Source organism: Amia ocellicauda, chromosome 16 (genome assembly GCF_036373705.1).
Source record: "Amia ocellicauda isolate fAmiCal2 chromosome 16, fAmiCal2.hap1, whole genome shotgun sequence".
In the NCBI taxonomy this organism is placed as follows: domain Eukaryota; kingdom Metazoa; phylum Chordata; class Actinopteri; order Amiiformes; family Amiidae; genus Amia; species Amia ocellicauda.
Window position 1 is genome coordinate 12,250,504 of NC_089865.1, and position 14,806 is coordinate 12,265,309.

The 14,806-nt window shown below is 35.1% G+C and overlaps 1 protein-coding gene across 2 annotated transcripts; it reads right to left on the reverse strand.

Moving 5' to 3' along the window:
• Positions 1-1,722: 1,722 nt before the first annotated feature.
• mettl8 (methyltransferase 8, methylcytidine) lies at positions 1,723-14,607 on the reverse strand. Of its 2 annotated transcripts, none has more exons than XM_066688680.1 (10): positions 14,448-14,607; positions 13,026-13,170; positions 12,327-12,418; positions 11,858-12,234; positions 11,607-11,656; positions 7,954-8,014; positions 5,563-5,702; positions 3,242-3,348; positions 2,509-2,574; positions 1,723-2,247 (listed from the first exon to the last, which is right to left on the reverse strand). In XM_066688680.1, exons 2-10 carry the CDS (start codon positions 13,163-13,165, stop codon positions 2,078-2,080), a joined length of 1,203 nt encoding a protein of 400 aa, XP_066544777.1. In that variant the 5' UTR covers positions 13,166-13,170; positions 14,448-14,607; the 3' UTR covers positions 1,723-2,077. The 2 variants fall into 2 exon arrangements, with proteins under 2 accessions (XP_066544777.1, XP_066544778.1); XM_066688681.1 differs by having other exon boundaries at positions 14,463-14,606.
• Positions 14,608-14,806: the final 199 nt, after the last annotated feature.

Sequence of the window (14,806 nt, forward strand, 5' to 3'; positions counted from 1 at the left end):
ATTGCATGCTTTAGAACAGATTCCGAAAATTATTCTGTTATAGAAGCAGCTATTATGGGTCACAATTAGACCTCTTAAAAAATCAGTTATGAAACAATCAGAGTAATTATAGTGAACCTAATTTAAATTGCTATGAACTTTACTAATCATTCAGGTTTTTTTGTGTGTTTTTGTTGTTCCCGGCACAATGCAGTCATAGTATTGAGTGTCCTGGAATTTTCCATTTGTTCAAAAAAAGACCCCTTCAAAACTCATTATGTGTCATATTGTCTTAAAGGAAAATCCTAATACTAGCACATAGCTTGAATGATGTGTCACCAGCAGAAATGTATCACTGATTTTACTCATTTTTTCAACAGGCACATTTATCTTTGGTGTGACAGACGTTGACAGTCTTTTACTTATTTACTTTACTTGCATGTTATCAGCCCACTCCAGGCAATGCAGAAATGTACAAAACTTAAAATATATGGAATATGGAGTTATTTAAGCATGATTTCTGATTGTTTAACATGATTATCGTTTTCTACTTAATGACTTAATGTAATCTGGTTTGTAAAGTGCTTTCAGAGAGATTTCATCCTATACAGATACATTAATTTGTGACAATAATTCACCGTAACAAATCTGTATTTAATAATGTATTTTTATTTTTCTAATGTCTAAAGTACCACATATGTATTGTCAACTTTGATCCTTTTATGCACCTAAAGTAACAATTTACATTATCTGTAAATTTGTAATACCTCAACTTTAACATAATAACATAACAATGTCATCATCGATCAGCACTAAGGACTGAAAAGATATATGAGGCTGTTTTAAAAAATATGTTAGCCTTTGCCATAGCAGGTGCAGCAACTGCTCAAATCTGAAACGTGCAGAAAGTGTTGCAAGTTTGGAGATATGTGCTTTATATTTGTATTGTCACTGACAAATCCCTGTTCCGTTCCTGCTCAGTTTCCAGAAGAATATAAAGATACATGTCCAAATACATAAAAGAGGGCTGCTCACGCCATTGTACAAGCCTAACTTAACCCTTTAGGATTCTGCCCAATAGGATTTAGTATTATCAGTTAAATGCTTATCAGGTACAATGAGCTGGCAATTGATTCTGCTGAACTGCCAATTTTCAGAACAACAGAATATTTTCTGTCCCATAGGCAGCATGTTGTGCACACAGACTCAGAAACTCTCCTGCATGGTGTTATTGGTATGCTCATATTTTGTACATCTACAGTTTTATTTATATAGTTCAATAACAAAACAAAGATAGGTGAATCAAAGACCAAATTGTTATTAAATGTAACAAAATAAAGAACGCTATTTCTTTTTAATCCATTCACTGTGCCCAAAAGTCCTGCCAATTACTTAGTAATACTCCAGATTCTAATTACACATGAGCCTTTTCATATTATAAATCAGGTAAACATAGGTAATCTCTTGTATTTTTGGGAGTTGGTGATGTAATGTGAATCAGGATGTCTCTTCTTGTTCCGTGTGGAACTAATGTGAAACATTAGGAATGTAAGTTTTCTGAAGGAAAAGTCTTCTCTTGTCTTTTGAATTCATAATCCTCTGGGCACGTTAATCCTGTGACTAAGTTATACTCAGACATTGAAAAGATTAATTGTACTTTTATTGCATTAGCACCAATGGAACATCAAAATGGAGGTGATGGATTTCAGCAATCTGAAAAAAACAACTAGTTACACCGTGAGCTCCATTTTCCTTTTCCTACTCTTTTATTTGCATTGAGCCATCTCACACACATACACATTTCACCCATATTGAATATTAGCCTTGACTTAAAGCTATTTTCAAAATGTTTGATGCAGATATAGGGCATGGGAGACAGCAGGCTGAAGTGGCAACAGGCCACCATTTATTCCTGCGGTGGATATTCTTCTGACAGGCACATTTTATTGTACTTGGATGTGTTGCCCTGTCGATGGATTCTGCCACATCTGATTCTGCTTGTTTAGATAAGTCTTTATCACATCCATAAGAGTCTGAGTAATGATGCAAGAGACCCCCAGAACTCAATCCCTGCTTAAGTCAACACTGTTTTATGCAGCTATGGAAAGTCATCTTTACAAATGTCCATCTCCAGTGGTTTCTGATACTTGCTTTGCATCCAGACTCGGTGCATCACCACTCCTTTCCTCCTGTTCACTTGCAGCCGCCTGTCCTCCAAGTTTTGGATTTCTTTTAAACCAGCGCTCTCAAATAAACTGTGAACTTCGGCTGTGAAAACAAACAAGAAGCAGTGAATTCCTTCACCTACTGAAATGTGAAAGTAAAAATTGCCTGTTTGCAAAACGTAAAATACACAAATGCAGAACATTAACATCTTGCAGTTGTCCTACCATGACTGGGCTGGTCATCCACACCGTTTCAGTGTGTTTAGAGTTCTGACAAAACCTTCTCGGAGAAAACTGTAATAATTTCATAAATAAAAGCCAGACAAAACATTGAAATAAGGGTAGACATTTAAAAAATATATACCTTTTGTAAAAAAGTACACGCAAGTACCATCTCCCCGGGCATAGAAGTTTTCAAACAAGCAGCGTCCTGGGAAATGACAGGAACAGCACTGAATTACTGTCATTGAGGTACATTTATACAATACCATAACCAGCCATAGTAGTTCAATAGGGTATAATTTAAACAACAGTAACAAAAAACTATGTATTTTTTGATGTCATTATATATATCAGCCTGTCATGATGCTGGAACAGGCTTTGTTTTTTAATGTTTGTAATGAGAAAGAGATGCATAAAACACAAAGTTAATGTACACTGTACCCAAGAGAGCATTCAAAGCAATGATCCAGTGTTACTGATACAGATGAGTGTACTGAGAACGAAGAGCACAATGATTAGAAAAATAAAGAGGCTCCTGACATGGGAGGCCTGTTTTCGAAGGTGATAAGGTGTAATATTTCACAAACTGATACGAGAAAGGTGAAAAAGCAGTACAGATCATGTTTTTCAGCTTAAAGGGTTAAAGGTCAGTGCTTTATTATACCTTTTCTAACTTACAGACCTGAGCTTTCACCAGGAAAAGAAAAAAAAAGTAAATTTAAAGAATCACGTCAGTTTCATTTTGTTTAAGACCTTTAGAAAAAGCCTATATGTAAAAGTGGTGTATTTGTAAGTTCTTAAAACCACCTATAATATTTTGTGTACTCTCTTAACTGCACACATATTAAAACTGAAAGAAGAACACAAAGAAGCACCTCTTTTGAATCGTAGTTGTGACATGTCGTATCTGCCATAATCCCTGAATAGCAGTATTCCCCCTGGCTTCAATAACCGGGTCAATCTGTTTACAACTCCTTGCATTCTGTCAACAGGAAGGAAAAAAACAACAACCTCTAATGTAATGGCAGAAAAATAAACATTAAGTTACTGATATATGTTTTTAAAGTAAAGCAAACAAGAAAACACACTAAAGACCATTTTTAATTGTGTGTTCAGTTTGTTCCCTTAAGCCTTGGTCAAATCAAAACTTTAGTCTGCCCATGAATCACAAATTACAAATGTGTGCCCTGCCATGTTTGTATTTGTAAGTATAATAAAAGTGGCTTCTAGTAGTAAATTAAATCATGATAGTGTACAAGGTTGTCATTTGCGATTCGCAGGTATGGCGAAGTGTTGATTTGGTCCAGGTCTGTTAGTGTATGGAAAGACAAATTATCATTCAGAAATCCAAATGCATTTCAATATATCTTCAAATATTTCGAGATATCTCTAAATCATTTAAAGATATCTTTAAATGATTTAGAGATATCTGAAAACCATTTAGAGATATCTAAATCAGGTGCTTTTTAAAGATGTCTCTAAATGATTTGAAGATATCGCAAAATGATTTAGAGATATCGCTAAATGAACAGGAAGTCATTTGAATATATCTCGAAATGATTTGCAGATATCTCTAAATGATTTCAAGATATTTCTAAATGTACTTTTAAATGAGATATCTTTAAATGATTTGCAGATATCTTAACTATCTTTAAATATTTGAAGATATCTGGAATTATTTGAAGATATCTTTAAATTATTTAAATATATCTCTAAATGATAATTTGGCTTGATGCTGTCAAATTGTAAGGGTAAGAGACTTCAGCACTGAATGGAAAAGCTTCACCTATAGAACACAGCCAGGATAGAACAAAAAATAAAATCAGGTAAGGACCTAAAAGATATATTACAGTGCTTTTGTTATCTGTGCGTGGTTTCTTCTTTGCAAACCAAACCTTGCCAGGCTTAAGTCGAGGTACAATGAGCCTCATGCTTTCCTTTGAGTAATCATGTTGTCTTGTTCAGGATTTATCTTTAATTTTCTATATTACCTGCTTGGTCATCATTGTGGGGAAAATTCTTTAGACAGCTAAATGCAACACATTCCCTGCACAAATGGGTCCTTGCAAGCACTCTATATTGACTGAAAGGCTGTTTATGCTAAATTCAATGCAAAAAAAAAAAAAGAACCTGAAATAAGCTGAGTCACACAATGCTATTTTAAGGGACTTACTTAATAAGAGACAATGTGGTACTGCTAAATGGATCTGCATAATGCATTATACAATACTTGATACATATTTACAATAAATGCACCTACTTGTAAAAGTGAAAGATGCAAAATAATTGTTACATAACAGATTGTAAGCACAAAAAGAGTGAGATGGTAAATTGAAATTGCTCATCTCTGCCAGCTTATTTTTAGATCTGTTTGAAGAAAAAAAGAAAATATGATAGAATAGAAGAAAATCTATTACTGCATGCTGTGAGAGTTGGCCGTCCGCCAGTCCATACCCAGAATCCTAATCAGCTGATATCTACTACAGCCTTGTCTATGTAGTGACATGTCACTGCTTGTTACAAAGAGCAGCTAACCAAGCTCCTTCTACAACAGGCTTTGTAGTCTTGACTTCATTTTTTTTATCTGTACATCATAAATATTCAGCTTCCTCTATGAAACTCTGTACACAGTAATGTGTTTAGCAAACAAATCATTTGATTTTATTTCCATTGATGTATTTATTTATTTACATTTCATGTGTGTTGTGGTTTGGTTATTTCTTGTTTTATAAAAACATCCTGCAGCACACAGCATTGTCTTCCCTTTGGCTACAGTCCAAGCTCTCCTCACCCTGCTTCACTGCCTACCTTTCAGATTGTATTCCCCATTTCCCTGTTTAAGCTTTAGCAACAACAAAACATTGTCAGGAGTGAAAGAGTTAAAAACATTGTCAGGTTCGATTGCTAAAGGAGCATATTTCCAGCTACAGATCATTTCTGTTGATATAACATACCTAAACACCAAGTCACATAAACTAAAGCTTAATTTAAATATGTGCCACTTCTTATACAAATAAATGTCTAAATGTATGTATGGATAAATGGTTCAGACCATACATTTTACATGAGACTTAAAAGATATTCATACGGGGGGATTAAGTCAGAATAATGGAAGAGATCCACAGCTGAGGACACTGCTGAGAAATGGCCAATGATAAATGAGGTCTCCTTCCTTTGTCCTCTAACCTTCACCTACCGCTCAGGGTGAATGGACGATAGCACGAAGACAACGAGAATGATGTCTATGCTCATGTGCGGAAATGGGAAGGTGGCGGCTTCATCGCAGACATCATGCACAAAGGCATAGCACAGAACTGAGCTGTAGCTTGGGTGGGCCTGTGTGGAAAATAACAGGATCAGTCAAATGTTTAACTGAAAATTTGATGGCTTTTTAAATGTGTTTCTTTATATTTAATTGAAGAAATAAAATGGTAAACCTAAGTAGGTCATTACAAACAATTCTTTTTTTTTTAAACAGATTTACTTGATTCTGTAAAGTACACCACATTCAAAATCCTTGCATATGGTAAGAAATAGTTTTTATTTTCAACAATGCTTAGTGTTTTAACTCTCGATTTTGAAATTGCAGAACATTACAGTTTGCCATTAAATTCTGTTCATCATTTAACATCTGAACCCCTCAAACCAGAACACAAAAATACAGCAAAAATAGTCCAAGCTGGAGGTAATCCAACCCATCATTGCTATTTCCTCAAGTGAAAAAAAACACCTGTATAAATAAATAATGCCAGAAACCATGAATTAAAATTTGTAGTTGAATATTTTATATGTTCTGCTTAGAATGGGTGTTATGCTATGGAACACAAGTTGCTGTTGAGGTTTTGGAGTAAATGCTTTTTTCTTTTCCCCCCATTTCAATTCATCTGCAGAGAGATTATATCAAAAGCCAAATTCAGTTTGTCTAAAAAAAGAGAGATAGAAATACAAATACTCTCATGCACCTGCACACAGATAACCTGATTTTAAATTGTGGGTAATGTTTCTATGGAAACACTCAGCAATATACCCAGACATTCTTGTAGTCAATGCTTAAAAAAAGTAACTCCCCACTTGAAAATATCTATACTGAACATGCCCAATTATGATATGTATAAAATACAGAAATAAATCTGAAATTACACCAGCATGTCCAGTGTTCGATGATGTTGTTTTTGAACTTGATAGATATTGAACAAAAAAATGAAATCTGTAGTGTACAAAAGGCAGACATTTTTCCCAAAACTGTATAATAAATAACTATACAAAATTTGCATAGAATTGAATGGGTTGAAGCATATTAATTTCCGTCAAAAAATGTATATCTTAATAGAATATAAAATATTTATTTTTATAAAGGACAAGGAAGCTTATTATTATTATTATTATTATTAGAATGACATAGAACAGAACAGATCTGTGATTTTAAATGGGTACTTCAGATGCTATGCTTATAGAACAATATAATAAACTGGCTATCCAGTTGTAGCTTAGATTGAATCTGAAAATGATTATAGGACTTTGCATTTTTATGTTTGCTATTAGAATATCTTTGCTACAGCAATCTCAATAGGAAAGCCCATTTTAGCCACTTCAAGGAGTCAGGTTTTCACTATTAAGTATGAATCTTCCCTGTCCTCGGTCGTACTGCATATTGATGCAGTTCACATTATTCAGACTGTTAGCTTGCATGCTGCTGTCATTTGATAAAAGGGCTGAACATTCCAGGAGAATCAAATGTCTGCTGGGCCATGAAACAGAGAGGGCACTGGCAGCCATTTTGATAGTCTGACATGTTGGTGTCAATGTGACTTAATATGGACCCAATAAAAAATGGAAATCTGTAGTATAATCTTGTTTATCCCTGCCATAAATTAATAATAAATACATTCTACATTACATTCCTTAGGCTTAGGCGACTGAGATTCAGAGGACTCACAACCAGCTTCATTAGCTATGTCTTATTATGTGTCTCACATGTGGTGTGAGGTTACATATTATTTCCTACTGCATGCCGCTTGCTTTGGAGCAAAAGCACATCATAAACAATCATGTCAGATATGCACATACATATCCCTTTCTGCAACTTTCAACTGCATTTTTTTCTTCACACTTCTGAAATCAGAGCATATAAAGTTTAAGAAAAAAATGAATTTGGGTTGTTTAAAATGAGAACTAAACATTTCTATTCATATCTAGAGTTGCACTAGGATTATGTTATAATGTATCAATTTACTATTAGGCACATAAAAAGAATAATATATCTGTGTATAGACTTCCAGAATGTAATATTATATTCTATCTGTGAACATGCAGAAGTGAAAATAGTTGTTAAATATCTCAATGATTCTAGTAAAACTATTGTAGTTGCACCTGTTCCTACTACTACGACTACTAAATCCAAAGACTTACATCTATGAAAGACAATATCAGACTTTATCTTTTCCAGACATCTTATGGAATACTCTCTCACCAGCTAGGGGCTGGGCATGACATACAGAGAAACATTCGGTCAATGAACAGGAGGACAGTCATTTGGATATTATACACTACTATTATAGGAGATGTTCGCTGCTGAATCGGCACTTACCTTTACCAGCTCGACAGCTCGCGGTGAGAAATCACAGCAGTACAGGAATGTTCCTGTGTCTCTAAAGAATGAATTAAAACAACAAACTCAGGGATATCATACACAAACGAGCTGACTCATAATAATGAATACAAAAACGGAGTTCCACTTTAAATCCAAGAATCACATGTAGTGCCAGTGACAGTTAAAACAAAACATCATCAATATTAGTGTTTAAGCCTAACACCGAGTTTTCATTTCTGAAAGTCAGTTCCAAAAAGTTCACAAATATATGTTGTTTTTTTAAAGGGAAACCTGAAACATACTCTTAGCTGTTCCCAAATCTGAGTGTTACTTGTTTAAGAAATATTAATCACAATGTCCTTAAACATAATATGGTGGAAATAATCAAGAGACATAACACTCCCTTATTCTGCTAATGACATGTTGTTTCCCACTTTACACCTCTCAGACACTCATATTAATTTACTAGTCTACCCACTCTGGGGGTAAAATATAAGATGGCCGACGTTCTGGAGTTTATTTTATCTTGTCTTACTACACACAGCACTGCTAAAGCATTCAAACTACCTTGCCACAGTAAAAACCACCTCAAGCACTTTGCAGGTGCACTTAAAATTAAGTAAGTGGTCTTCATCTGAGGTTTCATTCATGAAATGATGCATGAAGGTCAAGGTTAAAGACTTCTGCATTAATAACAAACAAAAAAAAGAAAAAACACTACACATGTTTCTCTCTCTGTCTTGCCAAGCTCTCAGGACAAAATGTTCTATGCAGAGTGACATCAATGTCTGGCAGCAGTTCTCTGCAACAAATCCAAGAGTTACGTAAAAGTGAGCAAGTCAGCTATTTCATTCACAAAAAAATGACAGCTGGGAACTTCTTGCTAAACAGCGCACAAAGTACACATTTTAACATCATTCAAATTGATTATCTGTGGCATATCTAAACTTTTTTACCATGGGGGAAATTAATGTAAAATTCCAGTGGTCAAATTTAAGATCAGTCTGTGAATATTACCGTTTTGTCACCACAGTACACCTGACCATAATACACATTACTGCCTTTTTACCACAGTACACCTTACTGCATTTTTACGATGGTACAACACCCTACACATTACTGTTTTTACCACAGTATACCAAACTATACTTTACTGTGTTTTTACCACCATACACCACACTACACTTTACTGCATTTGGAACACACTACACCATATTACACTTCACTGTCAACGTGTTGCAGCTTCTTGCATCCTAGTACGACTTTACATTTTTCTGAGGGGGGGTGGGGGGGGGGTTCAAGAAATTAAAAATTCAGAAAATTAACTGATTCCAGTGGACAACCTTAAGATGGAACTTTTATGGGTTGTATAAAACATGTGCACAAGCCTGTATCAGTATGTTATGAAAACATGCTTAATTGTGTGATGTTGGGATATTATTATTATTATATTCTTTTTTTGCAGACACCCTTATCCAAGGTGAATTACAATTGTAACTATATATTACATTATTTATACATACAATTACTCATTTATATATATATGGATTTTTACTGGAGCAATCTAGGTACAGTACTTTGCTTAAAGGTATAACAGCATCGTCTCCCAACTAGGATTGAACCATACCAATAACTTTTATATATAAATGGAAAACATTTAAGTGACAAATTCAGGGACATTTATGTTAATATTCCTGTAAAAACACTGACATGTAAAATATTAAAATAATGCATTTATGGCCTTAACATATAACAACGAATTAGGCATCGCTGTAGAGAAGAACTAACACTAACTCTCCAAATACAGCATTACTACAGGTTTAATCCTACAGCAGTTTCTTATTTTGTCACATTAATGCATTGATAGTAAAGGGAACCAAGATTATAAGGAAAACTTTTTGGGTGAAACAGTGAAAACACTAACACGTTTGGCCATTCAGTTTAATTTCGGTGTAAGTCTAGGCTTCTTTGTTTTCGTTTTAGTAAGTCATTTTAAACAATGTGAGAAATGTACATGCACCATAATCAGAAGCACTTCCTATCAAGAGCTGAAAGCCATAAAACTAATAGCCTTGAGGATGGATTATTGGATGTCTGCCAAGCAGCTGTTTCAATTACAAGAAGATTTAACATTAATTAATATTTCATCGGTACACTTTATTAACAGATGCTTTGTAATGCAGCTAATATCTTGTAGTATTTGAGGAGACTTAAACCTAATTTGAAAATGTTACCTAAGTATTAAATGTCAGAGAAATAAAAGCATGCTGAGCATTACAAGTAAAATGCAACAGACCTAGACTAACATTTACTGTTAGGGACATATATTAAATACACAAAAGGGAATTCCAAAGTAGTTGTTAAGGCTTGTCTGACTTTTAAATGACTATTGAATTTCTGAATGTGTAAGGTCCTCATACAAAGCTTCATGTTTTAGAAAAATATAATTCATTCCCTATCAAAAGTTCATTAATGAAATATGTCTGTCATCTTCACAATGGACAAAGGATAATCTAGTCCTGTCAAAATTGATATTAACAGCCAATAATGAGTTTGATCGCTCCTACGCAGCATACATTGCACACATGAACTGGCCAAGGTATATTTTAGTGTCACTTATTGTTTTCAATCGATATAAATATAAAGTTAAGGGTAGAGATATTTAACTACAGCTTTATTCTGATAAAAGAGATGTTTTATAATTTGTAAACTCAATGGAATTTGTCTGGATGTTTCAGCAACACTTTGGTGTTCTTCAGTAGTTCAGTATCTCTTCATATCCCCGCTTACTTTCCCTTTAATAAATTAATGTCTTCACTGTACATATGCTGCAGTTAATTTGGTATTATTCTTGCTTCAGCCAATAGACGGGGACCAAGCACTCAAATTTAATCAACACATCCTCATAAGCCTTATTTTAGCCAGTGATATAGGCATACTGGCGTTTGCCTTGCAGCAATAAATTGGTCATTTTGTATCAGATGAAAAGAGCAATGCACTAAGCCATCACAGCCCTAGAGAAGATTAAATATGATCCGGATGTTTTTGCCTGAGAAGAGAAAGTAAGATCATTAATATTTTTGTATTCTACTTTGTTACATATCGATTTGGTAAGCCAGAATTGGGAGGCTGGAACTTAAATCACTTAACCAAGATTTCATGAGGCTAAAAATAAAATCTTAGAATTCAACTCTTAACAACATACACATTACACAGAAACCTGACCTTTGATGCTCTAATTACACTGCTTGGTAATTTCCTGACCCATGAATTTGAAGCAGGTATAGTATTTTCTTCTGTTTATGGCAACTTTGAAGAAGACAGTGAATTACTGGTGCGCTTGGTTTACAAACACAAAGACAAAATACAAATAAACAAAGCACTGAAGATATTGAAATAATAAAAAGAAAAGACAAAAAGAGAGAGCACGGAGGTAACAAATTTCTGTCTAACTTTAGTATTAGGCACTTGACAACAACAACAACAGGAATGTCTCGAAAGAGCTATACTGATTCATGAATAAATAACTGTGCTGTTTGTATTAGCCAACAGTGTGGTTTAAGGCTGCTCAAAAATATAATAACAAGGAACACATAACAGAATGAGACTAAAGTACCTGCTGAATTATCTGCGTCTGAAGTCATACTTACTTAATGGAATTTACAATGGGAAAAACACTGTTTCCAGCCCCACATCCTACCTAGAAATAAACACAAACAGAAGTAACCTTTCAATGAAGACATATAAGAACATAAGCAGGCAAGCCAACATAATAGGATGACTTCTACCAGTAAAAATGCTTTATTAATTTGAAATGTTGGCAAAAAGTTTCATGCATGCACACATCTACCAATGCTGCTTGTGTCTCCCGCACTGAACTGAGTTCAATGTTTCACTGTACCTCAAGGATCCTGAACGCTGCCTGACTTCCTGGGAATGTATCAGTCCACCCTCCACTCTCCTGCTCTCTCCCAGGCTCTCCACACAAGCTGTGGCTCTCCACTCCCCCTTCCTTGCTGCGCTCTGTGTGTCTGCAGCCTGGTGTAGACAGCCACTCGCTATGCCCTGTCAGCGGGGCTGTGCTGTCAGAGACATATGATCGTGCAGAGGAAGCTGCTGCTGAGTGACAGCATCCTTCCTTCCCAGCCCCGTTACTAGACCGTCCAGACAGAATCTCAGGAAACTCTCTGAACAGCCAGTTACGATCTTTGAAGAACTTGTTCTGATGGGTTTCGTAAAATCCATCCCAGTATTTACAAGCGTCTCTATCGTATTTCACTAGGAGAGAAGAAAAAAGGGGAAAAAAGGCTGTGGAATCTAGGAAGTATATGTATTTTTAAATTGGTTTGTTGAAAATTAAATCTGTTTACCTTGCTCGTCCAGAGGAATGCGCACACTGGAATTTTCTTCAGCTTTCTGTCGTGCATTTTCTTCATCTTCCTCTGACCACTGAACGTGATCCCTGTAAAAATAAATCCTGCCACCTCAGGACAATATTCTCTGTAACGTTTATACACTGTAGCTATAAGTGCAATATAAAATGAAAATCTGTTTATGATTTCACACATTTTGTGGGTCTCCTGATGAGCTTATTAATCAATCATAAAACTGTCTGAAGCCACAAGATTCAAACACAGCCTGATCTAATCAATGTGACAATGGTTTCCTCAATTTCTAAAATTTGCTATAATTGCAATTTGGAAATGTTTGCAAACTGATTATGTTGTAAAACATGTATCAAGACTATCAAGCATAAAATGGAAACCATGAGTAACAGGGATGTTGTATAGCACATTGTTCAAGGGCTTCAAAGTAGAGGACAGATGTGGACATTAAATTCAGTTTTTTGCTTTGATCATTGAAGGTAACTCATCTGACAATTCTGACATGACATTGGCATTAATTGCAAAGAGATTGATTAATGTAAGCTATTACTAAATCTTACTAGTCTGTTCTAAGGAATAAATATATGAATTGACATGTATTTCCTTAACATAATTTTGGTTCAATCTGGAATATTTATTTTAATTTCAAAAGACATTCACTTAGATAAAAAGCTGCTGACATACCACATATTATGCTGGAACACTTCATTGGGGCTGGTTAATATTCTACCACCAAGTGGGGCAGGAGGTCTGCTGCTGCTCAGTCTGCACTGTAGGCTCCTCTTTGCCAGGGATGCCAGGGACAGTGCCCATTGGCGTCTCATCCTCACTTTATGTGTTTGATATAAAACAAATACACAATTAATTCTGCACTCCTGGACATTACATGCATTTGATTATGTCTAAAGGTAAATGCTTTACTGCAAAAATCTCTGTTTTATTTTTCCCCATTAGGTATTAAAGATGTTTGGGAGGGACTTCCTTAACCTGCAACTTCATTTATCTAAATAAGTGGATACATGACCTTAACTCTAATGGAAACCTGGGTTTACCACGAAACTCAACCATAACCTTAATTCAACCCAATGCCTATCCCTAGTCAGAAAGCTAATCTAAACATAGGTTTGGAAAAAACGTAACTATTTAAAATGTAACTTCGTAAATATAACCATTATTCCAGTCGACCTGTATACATTACTAAATTATAACTATATAATTGTCATTAAACCAGGGTATATCCTTCAATCTAGTGCAAACCTTTAACCTTAAATCCAGCACAGCCCTGTATGGCTCAGGGTTAGGATTTATATCAGCAGTTAATGTTATGTTTATGTATGACTTGTGAATAGAGATAGACCAGAGATGATGTGCCCACACTAAGGCTAGCTTTAGCCCAACCCAATGTCTAAATAGTGAACTAAATAGTCTGTAGGACAGATCTTCAAGTTAATTTTACATTTCAAACACCTATGAAACTATAAAGAAACTAACACCAAAAGTAAGTAAAAAAAAAGTAATTTAATGAGCTATTTATTTGTATATAGATTGATCTTCTGAATGATCACTCTCTTTTTGTTTGCTCTAAGTAGCGTCCTGTTAATCTGAGATATCAGTCAGATGCTGCGTCAACTGCACATGTCAACAGAAGCATGGCAACATCAATGGGAATAATACAATTTAGACACATAGATTAGTGCTTTAATACACAATTTCCACATTTTCCTTGTAACTTGAATGTGTGTGTGTTTGTGTGTTGTGGTGGACACTGTGGAATGGAATTGAGAGACCCTGAGAGACAATGCTGAACGTGTCTTCGCATCAGTGGAAGACAGTGACATCTGAGATTGTTTTAATCAAATCTACAATCAAACTACATTCAACAGACACAACGTCAAAACCAAGCATAACTTTACACCACTTGAGGTAAATAAATCGTTGGACACTAAACTTGCAAAATTAACCCATTATCACACGAATGAAAATATCTTCAAATAATTACTTGACTACTGTCCTCGTTATGAAAATCGTATTATTACATATATATATCAAAACAAAAGTTGTGACTTAAACCATCAATAAACCTCAAAGTACATTTTCATCCTTTACCTCAAGGCCACACACCTGGGATGTTTCGTTCTGCAAGAATACAGAAAATATGCTACATAATTGTATTTCTTTCTAGGGAAAAGTTGTGTGTTAATAACAAGTGAAATGCAATGCTGAACTTTCGTACAAGGGTGCCGCCATTGTTTTAACTTGTTACCCGGAAGAAGAAGAGTCCGCCGGGGTTTAACCATCGATATACAGCAAATAATAGAGTGGACGGATCTAGTATTTTAATACAAATTCGGGCGCCATCTACTATGGCGGACTGATATGCTAATCATTGGTTTGTGATTATACGTGACGTAGCTAAACTAAAGAACAAAGAGAACTAGGTATAGCGATTCTGCGCCCGCGTTTCG

What these genes read in the sequence shown, in the direction of transcription:
- mettl8 (XM_066688680.1), bottom strand. Translation starts at nt 13,165, where the DNA reads ATGAGACGCCAATGGGCACTGTCCCTGGCATCCCTGGCAAAGAGGAGC. An exon ending in CATTCCTCTGGACGAGCAAG is followed by an intron (nt 12,235 to 12,326) that starts GTAAACAGATTT and finishes CTTCTCTCCTAG; the next exon opens with TGAAATACGATAGAGACGCT. An exon ending in CGTGTACTTTTTTACAAAAG is followed by an intron (nt 2,248 to 2,508) that starts GTATATATTTTT and finishes TTGTTTTCACAG; the next exon opens with CCGAAGTTCACAGTTTATTT.